This window comes from Zootermopsis nevadensis, unplaced genomic scaffold (assembly GCF_977971745.1).
Source record: "Zootermopsis nevadensis isolate Lab colony 2312 unplaced genomic scaffold, Znev_1.0 Znev_ptg000004l, whole genome shotgun sequence".
Lineage (NCBI taxonomy): Eukaryota > Metazoa > Arthropoda > Insecta > Blattodea > Termopsidae > Zootermopsis > Zootermopsis nevadensis.
Window position 1 is genome coordinate 4,045,812 of NW_028259136.1, and position 18,845 is coordinate 4,064,656.

The 18,845-nt window shown below is 39.4% G+C and overlaps 1 protein-coding gene across 15 annotated transcripts in view; it reads left to right on the top strand.

Moving 5' to 3' along the window:
- Fak (protein tyrosine kinase 2 Fak) overlaps positions 1 to 18,845 on the top strand; it is a 93,935-nt gene that overhangs the window by 50,632 nt on the left and 24,458 nt on the right. For 7 of the 15 annotated variants that reach the window (XM_022071100.1, XM_087342911.1, XM_087342910.1 and 4 more), the window contains one exon: positions 18,482 to 18,695. In XM_022071100.1, the coding sequence (XP_021926792.1) occupies positions 18,558 to 18,695 (138 nt within the window). In that variant the 5' untranslated portion in view covers positions 18,482 to 18,557. Of the gene's footprint in view, positions 1 to 3,735; positions 4,085 to 8,310; positions 8,825 to 17,584; positions 17,818 to 18,481; positions 18,696 to 18,845 lie in introns of those variants that run through there. The other 8 variants (XM_022071090.1, XM_022071094.1, XM_022071095.2 and 5 more) reach the window with 4 other exon arrangements.

Below are 18,845 nucleotides of genomic sequence, written 5' to 3' on the forward strand. Positions count from 1 at the left end.
CAAAATGGGGGGGGGGGGGGTATACCACCACTCTTTCCGAGGTTCGAACCAGTGATCTTAGCGTCGTAGTTGCCTAAGACGGCGCTAATTATAGTGAGGGCAATTTTGTTTTATTATCCTTTCGCTGGTTTTTTAATGTAATACCTTTAACAACGACGCGAAGTGAGACTTGACACTCGTACTACGATCAGACGCCATGCACCAGGTTTCGAATCAACACCCCAGAAACGAACCGCGGCTCAAACCTCAGTGTAATGACCATAACCACTTGAGAGAAAGCGCTTGATATTGCTGGAATTTGATTGCGGGATCTCACAAGCACTTGTCTGATGATTGATCACATTCTCTCTCGCCATTTCGATCGTAAAGGCTGGCAGCTTTACAGCCCCGACAAGAGAAGCCCAGCTATTGAATCAAGTAAACACTCCAGGATTGATGAATTGCGGCTTTGTTTGGATGCTTAACTTTCAGATGACCAAATGAAGGCTCCATGATCCATCAGTTTGTTCCATGTGAATGCGTGTGGGGTAAACAATTTCATTCTGTCTTGTTTTCTACCCATTTCATAATGTATTGGAGCCCTAAGCTCTATTAACAGCTCTTAATGCCCTTCTAGGTGATAATGGAATAACATTTTCGTTTATAATCTTGGCTCGTCAGTGTTTCTTGGCTTTTGTGACGAAAGTGGGAAATTCTGTTGTATGTGTAAACTTCAGACTAGCTTGCTGATGTAAACTGACACCTTGGAGCACAAAATCTAACAGTCGTTCATCATGCCAAGAGCCTTATCTGTTTTTATTTATCTGAAGTTTATTTGGCGTCCAGTATGAGATTGTCGAGGTTGGTCTTCTGGGTTTTAACGCCGTCTTCAGTTATGTAGGCTGTACGTTACTTCGAAATCACAATACACCAAGGTTGTCCAACTTTTTCTTTCCTTTCCTGGGTCAGAAATAGTCTTTCCGTTGGACTCAAGGGCTAGGGAACCCATCCTGGCACTGGTTTTCAAAACTAATAGCCAATTTTAGTCATTTTTAACAATAGTTATTCAGATATTACAAATTGCCATAGTATATTGTATTTAAATGCGCAAAAACTAATATCGGATAAATATTATTTTAAAATTGCTCGTATCAGGTACATTTTTTTTACCTCGAGAACTTGCATTTTACGGTAGGGTTTTAAACTCAATATAATTTATATCACTTGTACGGAAAGCATTTTTTTAATCTTTCAGAGTTCCGAAAATAAATTACCTTTTAGTAACTGAAACAAAGCGACAAATCGTTTCGCGGGCGTGCTTAGAAGTGGTCTTGGACCGGATGTGGCCCACGGGCCGCCGCTTTGATCACGCTGTTTTATGGCTCTTCATAACTACATGGGTCAACATTTCCGCCACTTCTCACAACGAGCTATTAAGGTAACATGCCAGCATGTAAACGCCACATGGAACGTCTCTGTACAGACAAGTTCTACTTCTGTCGTCCACCCACTCATCGATTCATTGCCTTCAAAGTTGAACGTCCGGTCTGTTCGCCGAACACGCTGTTGGCCATCTGTTTTCTGTATAACGTCCAGGGTCTTTTCGAAAACGTCATTTGTAGTCGAGCTAAATACAGGTTGCAGTATTTTCCCTTTCCTTAATTTTTACTGTTTTGTAAAGACTGGAAGAAGACGTGGTGTGAGGACGGAGATGCATATTTGGGTCAAATCAAGGAGGATGAGATGGGCAGGGCATTTAGAGCGCATGGATAGAGGAGAAATGCTTATAAAATGTTGATTGGGAAGCCCGAAAGGAAGATACCGCTTGGAAAATCTGGCGTATGTGGGGGGATAATATTAAAATGTGTCTTAGGGAACTAGCTCAGGAAAGGAATCGGTGGCAGGTCCTTATGAACGCGGTAATGAATCTTAGGGTTTGATAAAAGGCGGGAAAATTCTTCAAAAACTCGGTAACTGCTGCCTTCACAAGGAGGAATCTGCTTCATGGAGTTAGTTGGTTTGTTCAGATATGTTTTGAAAAACGGTCATACGGACATGATGATGCCATTAAGTCTACATTTCCATGCAGAATATAAAATCATAACCGTTTAATCCCACTTTTTGCAATAATTTCCGTTGAATTTAATCCCGATTGTAATCATTGTGATATTAATTATGTAACTATGACGGTTGTAATTTCTTTTCCTTGTACAATTTTATACCACATGGATAATTTTAGTCTCTAAATGTGACTTCGTAAGATTATTTTATGACTTTTTTGCCTTTATGGTGCTACGTATTATAGAACTCGAAGCTAGGAACGCCTTCTTTACATTAAATGAGTGTGGCAGGCCGGTGTAACGAGTTCGCGAGGCCCTAAGCTCCGCCCCCGTAAATATTAAGAAAACTGTATAAAGAATTATTAATAGACCTTAAAGTTTTGCCTTGGATAATTATAGGGACAAACTTTTTCATGACAGGGAATAATTTAACGATGAAACAAGCAGGTTGCTTTTAACGTGCATTCACCTTTTATTACTAAAGATTCAAAACTCTGTTGATCTTATCATAATTTATTTTTAGCGTGAATAGAATCTTTGGATTTACGGGGGGCCATTCAGACATGTTAGTATGGACATTAAAAGTTCTAAGTATTTAGAGGTTCTGTTCCCAAATGGTCAGGCTCAATGCTGTAGCTTACTGATCCTAGACATGAATCTGACGTTGAGTGTTTGCTAGGCATGTCCAGAGCATCAGTGTTACCGTAGACACAGAACACCTCGAAATACTGACACTTTCAAATGTCACTTGAGCCCAGCATCTGACTGTCAGCAGTTCCATTGAGTGTCGTATGCAGATGTGAAGAACAAACTCAGATCGCTGCACTTTTTACCAGGCACTGCCGAGCGAAGGCCTTCAGAATAATGTTTTTTGAGGCCTTATTACCTATGTTGTCGTACTCGATTGCCTGCATTTAACGCGTTTTAATAAATAATCTTTTCCAGGTATCAAAAACTTCTGTTCGGTTAATGGTTCTCAAGTTTCCAGATCATTTTTTTCCCTTCCAGAATGAGATAATAGCCGAGTCTCGTCGATTCATAACAGGTTCTTTTTAAGTAGAGAAATCGTAATTTTATGTCCACCTAATAACTATTATTAGCAGGACTCTTTTGTGGATGCATGCAAGAATTTCCAACCGTAGCGTCGCTACGGAAGCTTAATCATTTCATTGTCAGATTATTTGAAACCAAAGATGGCTGTCTTCTGGGTTGTAGAGCGCCGTGTGGTCTGGTAGAAGTTTACCAGGGTTTCAGAAATTCAAACTGCCTCCATCATCAGGACGATCATCGCTCATTGCCCAGGTGTACGGTGGCATTACGTTTTAAGTGTAATTAATATTTCCATTTTAATTGTTTGATACGTTAACGAGCGGGAAGATGGAGTGCAGTTAATTCGACTTAACACCAAGCAACCGGAAGATGTGCACATTTTTAAACTTTCTGGCCTGTGATGAACTTGAATCCAGAAGCTATGAATTCCAATCTGCGGTCACTGGCTTTCAGCACAGGCTGTACTTGGATGAATGAAACCTTCTAGTTGATAGTGTGAGCGATACTTTTTGTTGTGCTAGTACCACTGTAAAGAAAGAAAGATAGGCGGCCTTCGTCGGGTTTAAGATGCTAAACCTAAGGCCAGCGGCAGTGAAGCTTGGCAGCCTCCAAACCCGATTCAGAGAATGAGAGGCAGCGACTGCTCAGTTGTCAGTAGGGACTCATTGAGTGCGTTTGTTGCCAGGTCGTGTGCTGAAGCTGCGCTTTCTTCTGCTATTACAAATTACAACGCGACGTGATTTGGTGGAAAAGTGTGTGTTCGTGTGTGAAGTTCGAGCTAAGAGCGGCAGGAGACGTACAAAAATAGTACGCTGATGTGTATGTGGGGATTCCCGCCTTGCTTATGTGTCGCAGAAGTAATCTCCGGAGACGGTGAACCATGGAGTTCGACCCTTCTTTCCGGCAATCACTTTCTCGTTCTTGGAAGTGATGTTTGAACGCGTCAAATTACGGTGGCTCTGTTCTTAGGCTCAAGACGAAACATGAAATAAGAGGTCTCCTTGCAGTCCTACTTTGTTATATTTACATAAATATGTGTAAAATGCGTGTATGAGAGCCATTTTGAAAGGAGGTTAACGGGTTGAACACCTTGAAATGACGGGGTTTGTTTAAAATGTAATTACTCGTATGTAACAACGTTTAGTTCGGAAAGTAATGCAGTGAATGAACGGACCAATGTTGAAGTTCCAGTCTCTGGCTTAATGATTTTGGCTCGTGTCATTAGAGTAATTGATTCTGTAACTAAATAAGATTTTTTAGAATGTTTTTCCAAGCCACGAAGAGAGTTTTAGCATTACATACCCTATCCAAATTGATTATTTATATTGTATAAAATCAAGTAACGAGCTAAAAATATGTTTTTCTTTGTCGGAACATACGCTATAACATTTATTTATATTAGGGCGAGGTTATTTAATGTGTGTGTGTGTGTGTGCATGTGTTGAAATTGTTTTAAATATTCTATATCTCCCGTTGTGAATCTGGAATAATACAATTTGCGTATATCCCCAGAAGTTCTAACAAGACAACTAACTTGCTTGCCTGCATTGCTGCATAGCAGTTGTGGAGGATGGGTTGTAGATAACATAGTTCGTCAACTTGGATGACCGTGATGAAAATTTGCAGATTTTTAAGAAACTGCAGTGTGTTTTGTTCGTGAACAGTTGATAGTCATTGAGTGGCTGTTTAAGAAATGTCTTGGTTGTTATAGAACCAGGGGATAAATCCATTCCATAAGTTCACGACCTAGAACCTTAAGCTCCATTTTGTTATTTTTCACTTTCTGATTTACTATAAAATACCGATAATTCAATCTTCAACCTAGCACTGTTAATGCACACAGATGAGAAATTCAGACACAGTGATTGTGTATGATGTTTCAAACATAGGCATGGAAATGGTGTGATACAACGTAATTTTAATGCTGTATTTTACGTATAAAATGACAGTAACATCAGTGCAGCAATTTGTTTGCATGATTTGCCATACGTCACACAACAGAAAACAAAACTGGATTAGTACATGATTCATAGCCACCTGAAAACGCTGAATCAGCTTTGAAACATGTTGTGGTTTGCATGGGAGTGGACCGAATATTTTAATATTAAGATAACGGTACGTGTGTCACGGCAGAATATTTGTAAAAGTTTGCATTTGTGCCTAGACCTCCCAGACGGTCATCTGAGGATTTAGTAACCAAAAGTTTGCTTTTATATCCGATAATTATTAACGATTATATGTAATTGTTATTTTCATTTCGTGGAGCGTCTCGTATGGGCTATGAATTCGTAGACCGTTTTAATTTTACCATAGCCCTGTTTAATTCCGTAATATCCGTATTATCTGAATTCCAAATTCACATGGCTCAAGCGGATATTCTGTAATATTATTGTTGAACTAGGCTTATGTTTCGAATTAACATTTGCATTACAATAAGCCGTCCTGTAATCTTTAAATCGTGTTTAACATTAATAGGCTATAGTACTTTGTGTCTATAAATTGACGATACTATCGAAATAACTGGCTTTGACGGAGGTATATAGTGGACTGAAACCATATGTAGATGCTGGCGTGTTCTAAACATGTCCCTCGTGACAGTTGTTTTGACGACAGCCTCCCTCCATTCTGAAGAACAAAGAAGCACATAGTTGCTCGTCGGAATTGTTGTTATGTGTGAAATCGTGTAGTTCTAAAACAGTTGACGTACAGCTATGGCACAATTAGCGCATCTCTCGAGAGACCAGTTTTCAGTCCCGATGACTTCTGTTCGTATATTTCTTCGTTTTACTAACTCCATTTAAATGCTTAGTGATTTTACCAACCACTTTCTTTCCTCGTAACTTAACGCTAGTTTTCACTTTGAGATAACATCCATTCGTGTGTTTGGACTTTTAAAAGTTGATAACCTAACATGAGAATAATGGATGTTGCATGTTCACAGTTTGTACTCCGAGTTATGTTGGGGTGAGTAAGTTCAGGAGATTTAGATGAAAGGTAAATTCATGGAGAACCCAATAAAATCATACGGCATTTAGGTTTGAATATCTAACGGTAGATGCAATAGCTGTGATCCTCGAAGTAGGTGTTGGTCCGTCCTATTGTAGTGTTACGTTGGCTGTCTTCACAGCAAACTTAAAATTCATCCAGTCACAGTAATACGAAATTTCGCAGCAGAAATGTGCTTCTTCAGCAATTTTAAATGGTTTATCTAGTTCCCAGATACTCCTGTAAAGTATGTACAGCTTTAAAGCCCACACATCAGCCATGATTATTCTCATTCGGACGGTACTGACAAAATGTTTGCCTGCAGGGGTCGTAGCGTCCGTCGCTACCTGTTGGTTTAGAATATCCGGGTTATAAGGAAAGGGCTCATGATTTTGACAGTCGTTCCCGGTTCACGATAATAATGGGGCGTGTCTCAGGTGATTCTTCGTAGATGAGTCGATAGGCGAATGGTTAGCACACCGCATCATTCTCCCGACTTGCTTTATACGCGTGCGCAGAGGGCCGTAACTAAAATGAAAGTAACATTTTATGGCTGAGAAGTTTGACGAAAAGTACTTTTTATATGCGGAGAGATTCGTGAAAGATATGAGAAATACGTACAAAATTTTGATATGGAAGCCTGAAGGGAAGATATTAAAATGGGTCGTACTTGTTAGGGAAATCAGATGTGTGCATTGGAGTCATCTGGCTCAGGGCGAGCTCTTGTGAACACGGTAATGAACCTTGAGATTTCATAAGATCCACACTGGATTTATTACTCGACAAGATTTCATCGAGTGAAAACTTTTAAGTCTTATAAAATATTTGTTGTGGATACAGATATTTTTGGGTGCTATTTTATCTCCATATAAAAGAACGGGCAAAACTAATTTATAAAAAATTTAAACGAGGTATCGTCCTTCGGAATCCTAAAATACACCACACCTGCTTGATAAATGTGTCTGTGTTGCGGGATACGACTGCTGAGTCACGTTTCCTGAGCACTGCGGGCTGTGAACCTTGGCATGTGCCGTTACTTTTGGGCAAAAAAGGTTCGTTATAAATTTGTCGTAGTACTTTTGTTTTGGAGGATAAGATACAGGAAGTAATGAACCAAGGGCGTACATTGTAATTTCTTTGTTGGGTATTGTCCAAACAGTTTCTTTAAAGAAAAAACTTCTGCCTTGTATAGCGCTTTAACATTTACTAGGTGAGCGGGTTCGTGAGTGTATAAAATCATCAGGCATCTCACAGTAAGTAAGAGTTTTGAGTGATGGCTTTTCAAGGATTCTTCTCCACGGAGTTACTTACTTTACTTACTTTGATTGTTATGTTGCGACTATAGTGAACATTCGTTGAATGAATAATATCATAAGATGAGATTCTAGGTTTTCACGGCGATGGGTATGAAGATGGCTGACTTCTGGGTAGTTGCGCCGTGTAGTCTGGTAGAAATTTCCCGACGTTTCAGAGATGGTTGCTGCCTATATCATCACGATACTAAGGAGGCGGTAAACTACCAAGACTACACGACGCAACATCCCGAAGAAAGTCGTCATAAAATTTTACGATTCTGAAAATTTTGTTAAATGTTCTCACTAATAGAACTTCAAACGACTGAGCCTGTAAAACGTTTATTGTTCTGTAGTGTGATAAATTCAGCATGCTAGGTTGTTGATCATAGATTTGATGCAGGTATTATGCAGAAAACGCTGGATGCTTCTTCGCGTGTGGATAAATTACGCTAGGTCAGGAACACGGAGCGAAGTTATAAACTTGTTACACAGATAGGAAAATAGGACTAAAAGGAGTTCTGACACTCATCCTTTGGGTAGTAAATCCTAGTAGAGTATCAGGATTGTTATGAAATACATACTATAGCTGAAGTCTGTAATGGATCCTGTTTTAGCAAAGGCGGCTCATTTATTAAAACTTACGTATCATTGGCAGAATCAGACGCCCCATAGGTGAGTCCATTCGGTATCAGTTTACAACAACTTGTTAAAATATACGTATTTGTTGTTCAGATTACGCGTTGGCGAAGGTGAAGTTTATTGACTAGAACGAATCGTAAAATATCCCACGATATCAGTAATAATTATATGAACGATCTTTTGAATATTTTATTGTAATTATAAAGTACCATTAAACTGTCACGAGGTATAGTGTTCTTATATCTGTTTTTTTAAATTTATATTTTTATTTCATAGTAAACATCTGTTTTTATTGTTTATAGTCAGAATATCGCCTCCCCGATCGTAGGTTGTGGTGAGATGCGATCTAAATAGCAAAGCGGAACGGTTTGTGAGAATTAAGTAGAGCAGAAATATGCGGAACGATTTGACTGAAAACGCAAGATAACGCCCGATATTAAATGGTACAGTGAAATTGCTTTCCCAGAAGGAAAGTCGACGAAGAGGTGACCATAGAACGTGTGAGTTAGGCTTCAGGACCTGCAGAATGTGAACATACAGTGTTATGGATCTGTTAGCAGTGGGCGCGTGATGAATTGACATATTTGTAAGAAGGAAACTTGAAACGATGCTGGAGTTTGTGAAACGTGGAAATGTGGACAATGCGCCACCAGCAAGATACTACGCTCAGTATATGAACGTAAACAGCAACAGACATGGCAGTGTGAGAGAACAACAGTGCCAGCATTTTGCCGCCAAACTCCTCTGCTCTCTTCACTGTGTCGATAGATATGCGAAGGAACAAGCGAATAATTCTTGGCGGTTTCATGTTGGAAGGTAGGTGGAACTGTCTTAGTGTAGTATAAATACATACGATAATTATAATATCTAATTCGGAGAATGTGCGGTGGAAACGTTTATTTTAATCTAAATAACATATATTTTAAATAGGTCTACGTTCTTTGAGATTTTTCATCCTTTATTGATATTGATGTTTTTTTCATGGAGAGACAAATCAGTTCTTGATAAAGAGTTAGTAAACGTGGAAGATGGCTGTTCTTTGGGATGTTGCAGACGTTTCAGAGGTGCTGACAATCTCTATCATCGGCAGTGACACGGTCGGTCAGTTAATTTCCTCGTGATTACACAGCGCAACATTCCAGAGAATAAACCATCTTCATACTCGCTTTCGTGAGAACATGAAATCTCAGAGTACATTGAGTTAAAAATGTTGTTTCGTCAGTCAGCCCCGATCTGCGGTATTGATTTATACTGCATGGGGGTATTACGTGTTTCAGAAACTGGTATAACAGCTAAGACCTGTATGTGACACATGGATTTTATGTCAAGTTCTAATTTTAAGTACGAAGAGAAATGTTAGAAGGGACTGCTTGAGATTCCCCTGATGTGTGGTTTATAGTGGACCACTGCCCAAGCATTATCCCTTGAAAACGTATGGAGATCGGAAGTGAAGCTCCACACGTCCTTAACCCTGGCATTAGACGGAGTTGAACGGCCATCTCTACGCTCTAACCTTCACAAAATGATTACTCGGTAGTTGTTAGGTAGGGTGCTGATATTGACGAAATAGAATTTAAGATACGTTTCAAGATTCATGACTAAACCGAAATAATGCATGTGCATAGTTTAAATTCGGGATGGATGTATAACAGAAAAGCAAATAGTAGCTACATATGCTCGGTGCTTACAGATCGAGTGAAATTGTTCTGTTCGGAACATGGGAACCAAACACGTTCCCCAGCTTAAAAAGAAATTTCTCCATGTACAATATTTTTTGTTATTAGCCTTCGTTTCTGTTGTTGATTTAACGTAGACCTATACTGTGGTAGTCTCGTGTAATTACCACCAGTAGCAGGTCTATCGATCGTGGGGAGTGGTGTTGCATGGAGCACATACAATTTTTTTTTGCATTTTTACACAAAAGGGCTGTTTTTATATGGAAATGTTTGTGTATCGCAGCCTCGCCCAAACAAAACTTCTGTAGTTACCGACTCGTGACACATCGCGATAAGAAAATGCACAGTGAATTTTCGAATGGTATTCCTGGCCGACACTTGACTGCTAGGGTCAAGACCGTGAACATGAACCTTAAACAAATTAATATTGTTGCATGATTAATGAAAGGTCTTGTTTCGCTGTCAAACGCTAACAATTCTCAAATGGCACGTCGGCCACAGTTAAGGGGTTTGTGTGGATAGCGACACAAGTCCAGATTTAAATTTGGGGGGGGGGGGGAGTCAAAGAGAAATTTTTTCCAGCATCTGAACCATTGAAAATCAGTGCATTTACATGTCTTGCAATATAGGAATATATTTACAGTTTCGCTGGCAGTATACGTTTACGTAAATCAAATTGACACTAGTTTTTGTTTGAAAAATATAGGTGTACAAGCAGAAAAACACATTTTACCACTCATTTTCTTACAGACTAACACTATTTTTCTTTCTGGAATGATATTGCCCCTTTATGAGTGCAGGTTTAGCCTATAAGATGGCAACTCTAATTAAAATTGGCCAAATTGGTACTAATGCAGTTCTTTTTACACAAACTCCTCAGTCAGCATTTGCACTATTCTTTAAGATATGTTAACTAATTAGAAAAATATAAAAACGGAAAAAAGTTTATAAATTTGAAATTTTTGTGAATGTATGTACAACTTATCCCAGAGACGAGATCGGCTGGTCGTGTTTGGGAAGCCCTGTATATACAGAATATCCCAAAAGAGATGTATACACAGTGCTGAACCGAATGTAATGGTTGTGTGTATACACATTTTTGGGACACACTATATGTGTGTACAAGCAAGCAGTCGAAAAGTATTAATGTGTGAAGAATAGAATCCTATAAATAGACTCGCAGCAATGGAATGATAGTGCACATATCTCGTATTGAGTTCACTGCCCCTGGCACTGTACGTCTGGAGAAATTTGGACTCCAGATATAATCATGACGGTGGGCTCCTTGCTGTTCCTTGCAGACTCCTGCATCTTTCTGACATTTTTCTGCTGTAGTGTTATACAGGAGTCAATGTCATAGTTTAACATTAAACGCACTCGCTATTGGTGTGGCTCGTTTTAGGATAAGTCCTAAGTCCTTTTGCATATTAATACGACTAGTAGACGTCCTATAATATGCCAAATTAGTGACTCCGAGAAGCGTATGAGACAGGCGCTCTGCCGCTGCGCCAATCTGCTCGATTAAGTTGGGTGTGACTGTGGATTGACCAACAGTGTTCCATGATGAATTACGTAAAAGTCCCGCTATGATAATTGGTTTGCATTCCGTTTTCAGAAACTTACCGGCGCGTAATAACTTGATGACGTAGGTCGTGTCCTACTTTTACGTGAAAATGAGTGTTTCTCGGGTTGACCTGCTCTGCAGGTGCGGAATGAATGTAGTCTCTTATATGGCTAAACTGCTCAGACTTGGAATTGTAGATGGTTCTCTTCTGGGTTGTTACGTCGCGTGGTCTGATATAAGTTCATAGGCGTTTCAGAGGTGATTGATGTCTGCATTAAGCTCTTAGTTGTGAAGTTATAAAAAAACGTAATTTTTTAGGATTTATATAACGTACCTTAAAACAAAATTTCATATTCCTAGCTCCAATGATCCGTTAGATATCGCTATCAAAACATGAAGTAAATAAATATTTCCTACGACAGTCGTGTTGTTTTATGTCGTACAGAAATTTACTGGACAATGTTCCATAGCTCTTATACCACGAGTTTGTACGTCCGCTGTGTTAGTATTACCGATTGTAGATCGCCAGTGGCATAACGTTCGTGAAAATTGGTAACTTGATTCAAAAGTTTAATGAGAGGTATCTCACACATACGCAAATATCACGATCATCTCGTTAGTTTACTTATTTACCTTAAGTTAAGAAAGGAAATTAGACTACAAATGGCCAACCTCAGTATGTTGATGTCTTCAAAAGTCTAAAGGCGCATTGCATGCTAATATGGCATCCTTAATTTTAGACATGGCTTGATCAAGAAATCTATGAAGATCATTGCATCGGATTCGCCCTTTGCGTTAATCTACTATAAATAATGAACCCTCGTTTTTATTACAGAGCTAGTTAGCGAAGTGGTAACGAGTACAGTTTGCGTTTGAGTGGAACCTTGTTCGAATCTTATAAGTATTTAGTGGCATTCCCAGTTTTTCCAGTTGTACTGCAGGTTACTTTAAAATTGGTCACGGCTGCTTTCTTACCCACCGCTTTGTTACCCAAATCCGTACAGTGTGCGATTCAGAGCTCCTCAACCTTAGCAGTTGATACAGATAATGCAGTAACCAAGTAGCCAGCAGATGCAGACGTTAACATGTGCGATTTGAGTTCTGGTTAACTTTGATTTCAGTTACGGAATTTTACAAGTGCCACATCCTGCCTGAGGTCGGGCATCGTCCCACCTTGTCTGTTCGTATGCGTTGCAGAAGGCACCGCTTTGTCTCCCTGAGTCAGTTCAGCAAATTGCCAAAGTCTTTACGACTCAGTTTAGACTACTATGGTCTGAACTGGTCATCAACTCTCTTTTCTCAAGTGTCTTTAATTTATGCCCAGATTTCCTGTGACTGTAACCGGTCCTGTGAGTCGGTGTTGGGAGTACAGTTAATTGGAGGTGAATTTCTATAATGACTTAGGTGTTGATGTGCTTTGTTTGGAATCCAGACAGCCTTCACAACTGCGGTAGGTCTCGTCCGCCTACTGGAATTGCTGGCATGTAGCATTCTCTTACGTTGGGAACACATTACGTTTGTTTACATGCGTTGAACGAATCTGAGAAAGCAACTTGCCATGGCAGATGGATGAATAATGAATTGCAAGGGATATATAAGGAAGCGGTCGTGACCTACTTTAACGTACTACCCATGAATTTGCCTGGAAGTGACATTGTGTCAAGTACTTAGGTTATGTAGAATGGGATGAGAAATTACAAGAGTATTAATGATTTTTAGGGACGTGTAGGGATGCGATGAGGATTAGTTTTGAGATGCAGTCTTAGTGGAGTGTCTAAGAAAAGCCACTGTAACTATTGAAGCCCAAGTTCATTTAAATGATATTTAAAAGTCTGTTCTGCCACAAATAAAATACGACTTACCACCATTAAAAAGGCTAGTTGGTTCATGCTGTTTAGGAAATTAATAGCTGTTTATTCTGAGAATAGCGCGAAACCCATAAATACACTCTTTGGGTGAAATGTAGTGTTACCACTCGCTACAGCATATGGTACATGTAGTTACACCGTATTTTGAAGGTATAAACGTCAGTCAGAATAACAGATTCCTCATCTGACAGTCGAAACGTATTCCGGTATCTCTTGAGTATGGAGCAGGGTTATTAACCACTAAACCGGTATTCGGTATACATTCATGTCCCGTCATTTCGCTGCGAGATGGCGCACATGGTTTGAACAGCTTACATAGTAAACCTGTACACCATTGTCCCTTCCTTCTTCATGTATCCTTATGTTTTACCGTGTGTAGTTAAAACGGGTAAACTATTCAAATTCGGATTACGTATATTTTACAGTTTTACATTATTCTTTGGACGTGAAGTTTGTTTATAGCGGTGAAAATGCGAAGAGTAAGATTTGAGGTTCTCACCGCGGCGATAAATATAATTGAATTTGACAGTGCTGATATATTTAAAGACAGCAGCAGTACTTGTTAATTGTGCGCCATCGGAAGTGTTGTCTGACCTTCAAATATCTTGTCATGTAGCTGATTCCCGGTCGACTTTCAGCTAATTCATAGCCTCACACCTGGCGGACGTGTATCTTAAACCAAACACTCCTTTTCAGTACATCGCGAGTGCAAATTGAATTTTTGGTGTAGTATTAAATATTAGCTGTCAGTTTCACGAATATGTTGGATGACGTCAGAATGAGTATGTGAAGTGTATGAAGAAGTGTCTTGGACCAGTCTGCCGAGGAATATCAAGTATCTGAACTGGCAGTGCTGAGGCAGATTCGATACTCCAGACTCAAACTGACCTGTCAGCGTATCTTGTTCATTCTATCACTTTCCGGCGGGAACTGCATGACTCACAGCTAAGCGCTACGAGGTTTCCTCGATGTGAGTCAATTATCCTTCCACAAAATCAACAAAATCCCAATTCCTGCTGGGAGCCGGAAGTGACATTTGCGTTTAACTTTGTCTGTGGACGCACTGTAGTTTGCTTGTAATGGACTGTGGAGGATATTTCGATGAAATAAAAGTAGTTAAGCTCGGGCTAGTACCGGAAGAGGTAACGTGATTTTTCATGGCTGAGATAACTTTTGACGTAGGCAGTGACCTCTTGCCCTTTGCAGTCCATTGTGAAGGATCAGCCCGTCATCTCATTCGATTCTAAATCAAAATTGAGACAGGGTGTCAGTTTTAAAATTAGTTCTGTTGTGCAGAAGAGGAATCAGGTTGTAAAACGGCCTGTAGGCTCGATTCTGAAGCCCTGATGTTGAGTGTCGAAACACGGCGTTTCATTCAGGCCACGATAGAATGGTATGTACCGCTGCCAAGGAGCGAGTTGATGGAATGTTCACTGTTATGACAGCAATGGCACACTATCGGCCTGTTGGAAAGGCAGAGTGATACAAAGAAACTTTACCGACTTTATCCTGTACGTTGCCCCAAAATGTTTTTGATGTGTTCAGTGCATTTTTCAATTTTGACACCGGAATTTTTGCGCGAGTGTGTTTTCATAGAACGTTAACGATTTATTGTTTTTAGAACAAAACAGGAAAGAGTCATACAGTGATCTGGAGAGCGTTGACTGTGTGCTGAGACATAGGCCACTGTTACACGTAATAATCTCGCTGTACTGGGTGGCCTTCACTGTCCCAAACTTGAATGTTAACACCATAAGTTTTGAATCAGCTTTACACGTCCAAGTACTTTTCACAAGACCCTGGTGTATTACTATATGTTTCCGTGTGATGCCCGTGCTAAATACGAAAACAAAAGAAATTTATTCGTATCTAGCAAGACCGTGGTAGTGAATATCAGTCATAAGTTTGTCATGAGTGCAACATTCGTAAAAATCATGCTGTATAACTACAAGATATTTCTATGAATGGACGTCAAGAAAGCATGTAGGTAATGAGTTATCAGGATACACAGGAAGAGAGATGTTTCAATATCGGAATTAAACTTGAATCATTTTTACTTCGGGATCGTGTATCGAGCTGTGTTAGTAAGTTTCTCGTGTCCGCCTTTTCAATTTCGGCCACAAGTAATATGAACACCAGCTGATCTATTTCGGTAAACGTCATATCAAAAGGTTTCATTGGAGATTGTTCTGCCATTGCACCTTTCCTGACGAACCCAGTTGAAAGAATGCTAACACAGGTTAGTAATGGCCGCGTTTGGTTCTGAGAGAGATTAAGTATGTGAAGAAAGAAATACAGCTTTTACGGAACACTTTAACCTGTTATTCTTAATATAAATGAAAGTCGTTACGAAAGGCCGAATGTGGTGCCTTTGGTTGGAGATAAATTAAAAAACCCGCAGTCTAACATTTCTGTCGTGAAGTCTTTTAGAAGATAATTTAAAGAAAGAGACCAGAGGTCTGAGGATGTTAATAGAATGGTTCTGACGGAAGTGGCTTGTAGCGAAGCGAATTGGATTGGTGGATTAAATGACGGAGTTAATGTTAAAATGTGTTTAGAAGTGTGCCGTTGATGTGATCGTACAGCACCAGTTCTTCTGATGAGGATTCGTGCAGCAAAAACATCCTGTCTCATTGCGAAGTCCTGTTTTAAAATAGTATGTAGTATTGTCTGCGTTTATTCCACAGAATTGAAGATGAAGTTCAGTCAAAACTTGTCACATTTCCTCCGCTTTATTATGGCCAAAGAATCTGTAATATTCAGTTCTGTGGAATGTCGAGACAAACATTTTAAGGAACATTTCAGATCCTCATGGTATCCAAGAAGGCATTCTTCTTCAAACATTGTTCTGTTTACGTAGAGTTTTCTTTAAAAAAAATCCTCTAACTTGAGGGTTTTTTCTTTTTGGAATTTTTAAGCCTTATTTAGGGCATAATGGCAAAATATTCTTCGTCTTATTGTTATCATCATCATCATCATCCGCTTTCTAAACCCTACCTCCCAGTAAGAGATCGGTCTCCTGTTGAGCCAATTTGTTTGGTGGTACATCCCGCCTCATCTTACCACTTTCATCCCCTTCCAGTCTGCACATTCTCCAGCCCCAGAAAAATTTCAATTCGTCTGGCGTCTTCACTTTTTTACTGCTGCGGCTTAAGAATGAGAGCGGTCGTAATCCAATCTTCCCCGCTGTAATACGAAAGGCTGCGAGCAGCGTAATAAACTAGCGAAACTAAAGACAATGCTGCAGGAACTTGGGACCGTCTGAAATGGCCTTCCTCTCCATGCCTCAGCCCACGACCGATGAGGCAAGTCGTGAAAAAAGCACCGCCACTCCTAGACAATAACACCCACTCTCGTCCATTCTATACGATCTGCCCGCTGTAAATGTGAAAATATGCCTGCAATATATATCACAGTGAAGTTGGGCACTACTACTCTGGGATAAATATTCATAAGTTTGTCAACAAAGATGGAAAATATTTTGCAAAATTACCAGCTATTCTGATTAATTCCTATACAGATTAAAATAAAAATGACCAAACCAGAACAGGAGACCTGCCTCCGAGTTGACCTTTATGGTTCGTTTTATATTTTCGTTAAACGTTTTGCTTAGGAATAGATTTTGTTTTTGAGGAAACTTGCTGGTGGTGCAGCAATGCAATTTGTTCTGGTCTTTAAATCGAGTTTATCTTGATGCCATAAATCAAACAATTTATTGAAATAGACAGAAATTTATTTAATGTACATGGTTGATACAGATATTATACCGACACTTTTCATCGTGATGTTTACGTAACTTAATGTTAATCATTTCCAGGCATATTTCGTGAGGCACTGCAGTCTTCAGTTGAGATGCGTACTGATAATTATATCATTACGCCTTATCTCATCACACATAATCGTTCGAGTTATAATTTACGTTGAGATAATAAAATAATCACTAACCATTACGTCACCAAACACCTGATGTAAACAAACGATATGACGTTTCGCCATTTTGCTTACGTAATACTAGATACACAGATTCGTCAAGTACACTGAATAACAAACACTTCTGTGCACTCGCACACAGCTATGTTTTACTATGTTTTCAAAGAGGATCGTTCTTCTCGCCGCCACTTCCGTTTGAAATAACGTAACAACCGCTAAATGTTTGACGTCCTACCTTATGAAGACTAAAAGCAATACTAGATGTCGTTTGTTTACAGTGCAAGGCAATGATCATATACATTTAGCCAGTAACAGTTTAACCAACATTGCATATATTTTCTGAAATATATGTTGCGTGAAATACGGCAGGTGTCACTAATATACGAACACGGACTTCATTCGATAGTAGGGTCGTTTGACTATAGGTGTCCGAAAACGAATCGATGCGTCATCTTGTGGCGATCTCTAGAAATAATATGAAAACATTTTTAATCGAGACTAGAGGTTTTTAAAACATTTTCACAACAACCATTCAAGTAATACAGTAACTAACAGAGATCATACATCCATACAAAATTTCAGTAATTTCCGTCCATCCATAATCTTGCTACGAAAATCGGATATAATGACGTCATCCGCGGTTGTTGTGGTCAACTTGGGTTAGGTTAGGTTAGTGGGGCATCTGCACAGAACGTGATTCGCACGTGTGTTTCGTTTACTTCACTGCGTGAACTTGGCATATTGCTGGCTGGCTCTAAGAATTGTGGAAATGTAAGGGAAATTATAATCCTGCAAAATTTACTTACGTTTGTAATATTTTTAATTCTCGCATAACTTCCAACGTGAATATTATTAATCAGGTTATAGTTTCGAATCAGCATCTGGTTGCGCGCAGGCTGATGACATAATTTTAATATTAGTTAACTTACATCAGTTTCAAATGCAGCATGATTTATACAAACATTACACCGACATACGAATAGTCACGCAGTCTGGTACCACAAAATTTATCTAAATATTATCCTCTCAACAGTGGTAATTTCTCCCATGTTGTCCCTTGAGATTTTGCAATAATAATACGTGTGTGTGTGTGTGTGTGCTTGTGGTCTTGTGTGCTGTATGTCCTGCCTGTGAAGTTGTTAATACTTTATGGCTGTAAATGTATTATGGTGTGGGCAGAAATCATGAGGATCATCTTGTATTTTTCTGGATTTTTTTTTCAGAACTAAGCAACAGTAAAAAACAGATTTTGCTTTGAAATTTATGTTCCAAAGCATAGAATTGATTTGGAATCTGGAGTACATTTTATTGTTATTGCCTACTGAATCAGTTTCACTTTGTAATCCCAGTATTTGTTTTGTTTTTGTGAACATTTTCCTGAACTGTAAGTTTTTGTATAATATTGTATTTATGGATATTTATTTTATGTTTGCAGACATGAGGGAGTATCTCATCCTAACTCCCAACAGCATACACAACAGCAGCTGCAACAACAGTTACAGCCAGGTGGTATGAGCACTCCAGAGGGCCGCTGTGGCACCCCGCCAGCCACAGGGAGCCCTGACCGCCTGGATAAAGCCACACTCAAGGTGCATCTCCCCAATGGTGGCTTCAATGTGGTTAAGTTTGGAGATGCCATTGATGTGAAGGTGAGGACTCACAGGCAGCTCGTCTAATTCTCCTGGTTTTCATGTTGTAAAGGTGCTTCGGTTTCCATATTTTTCATGTCCTTTATTAAACTATCATTTTTACCATTAATGTCATAAATGCCAAATAACATAATTAATTATAAACTATAA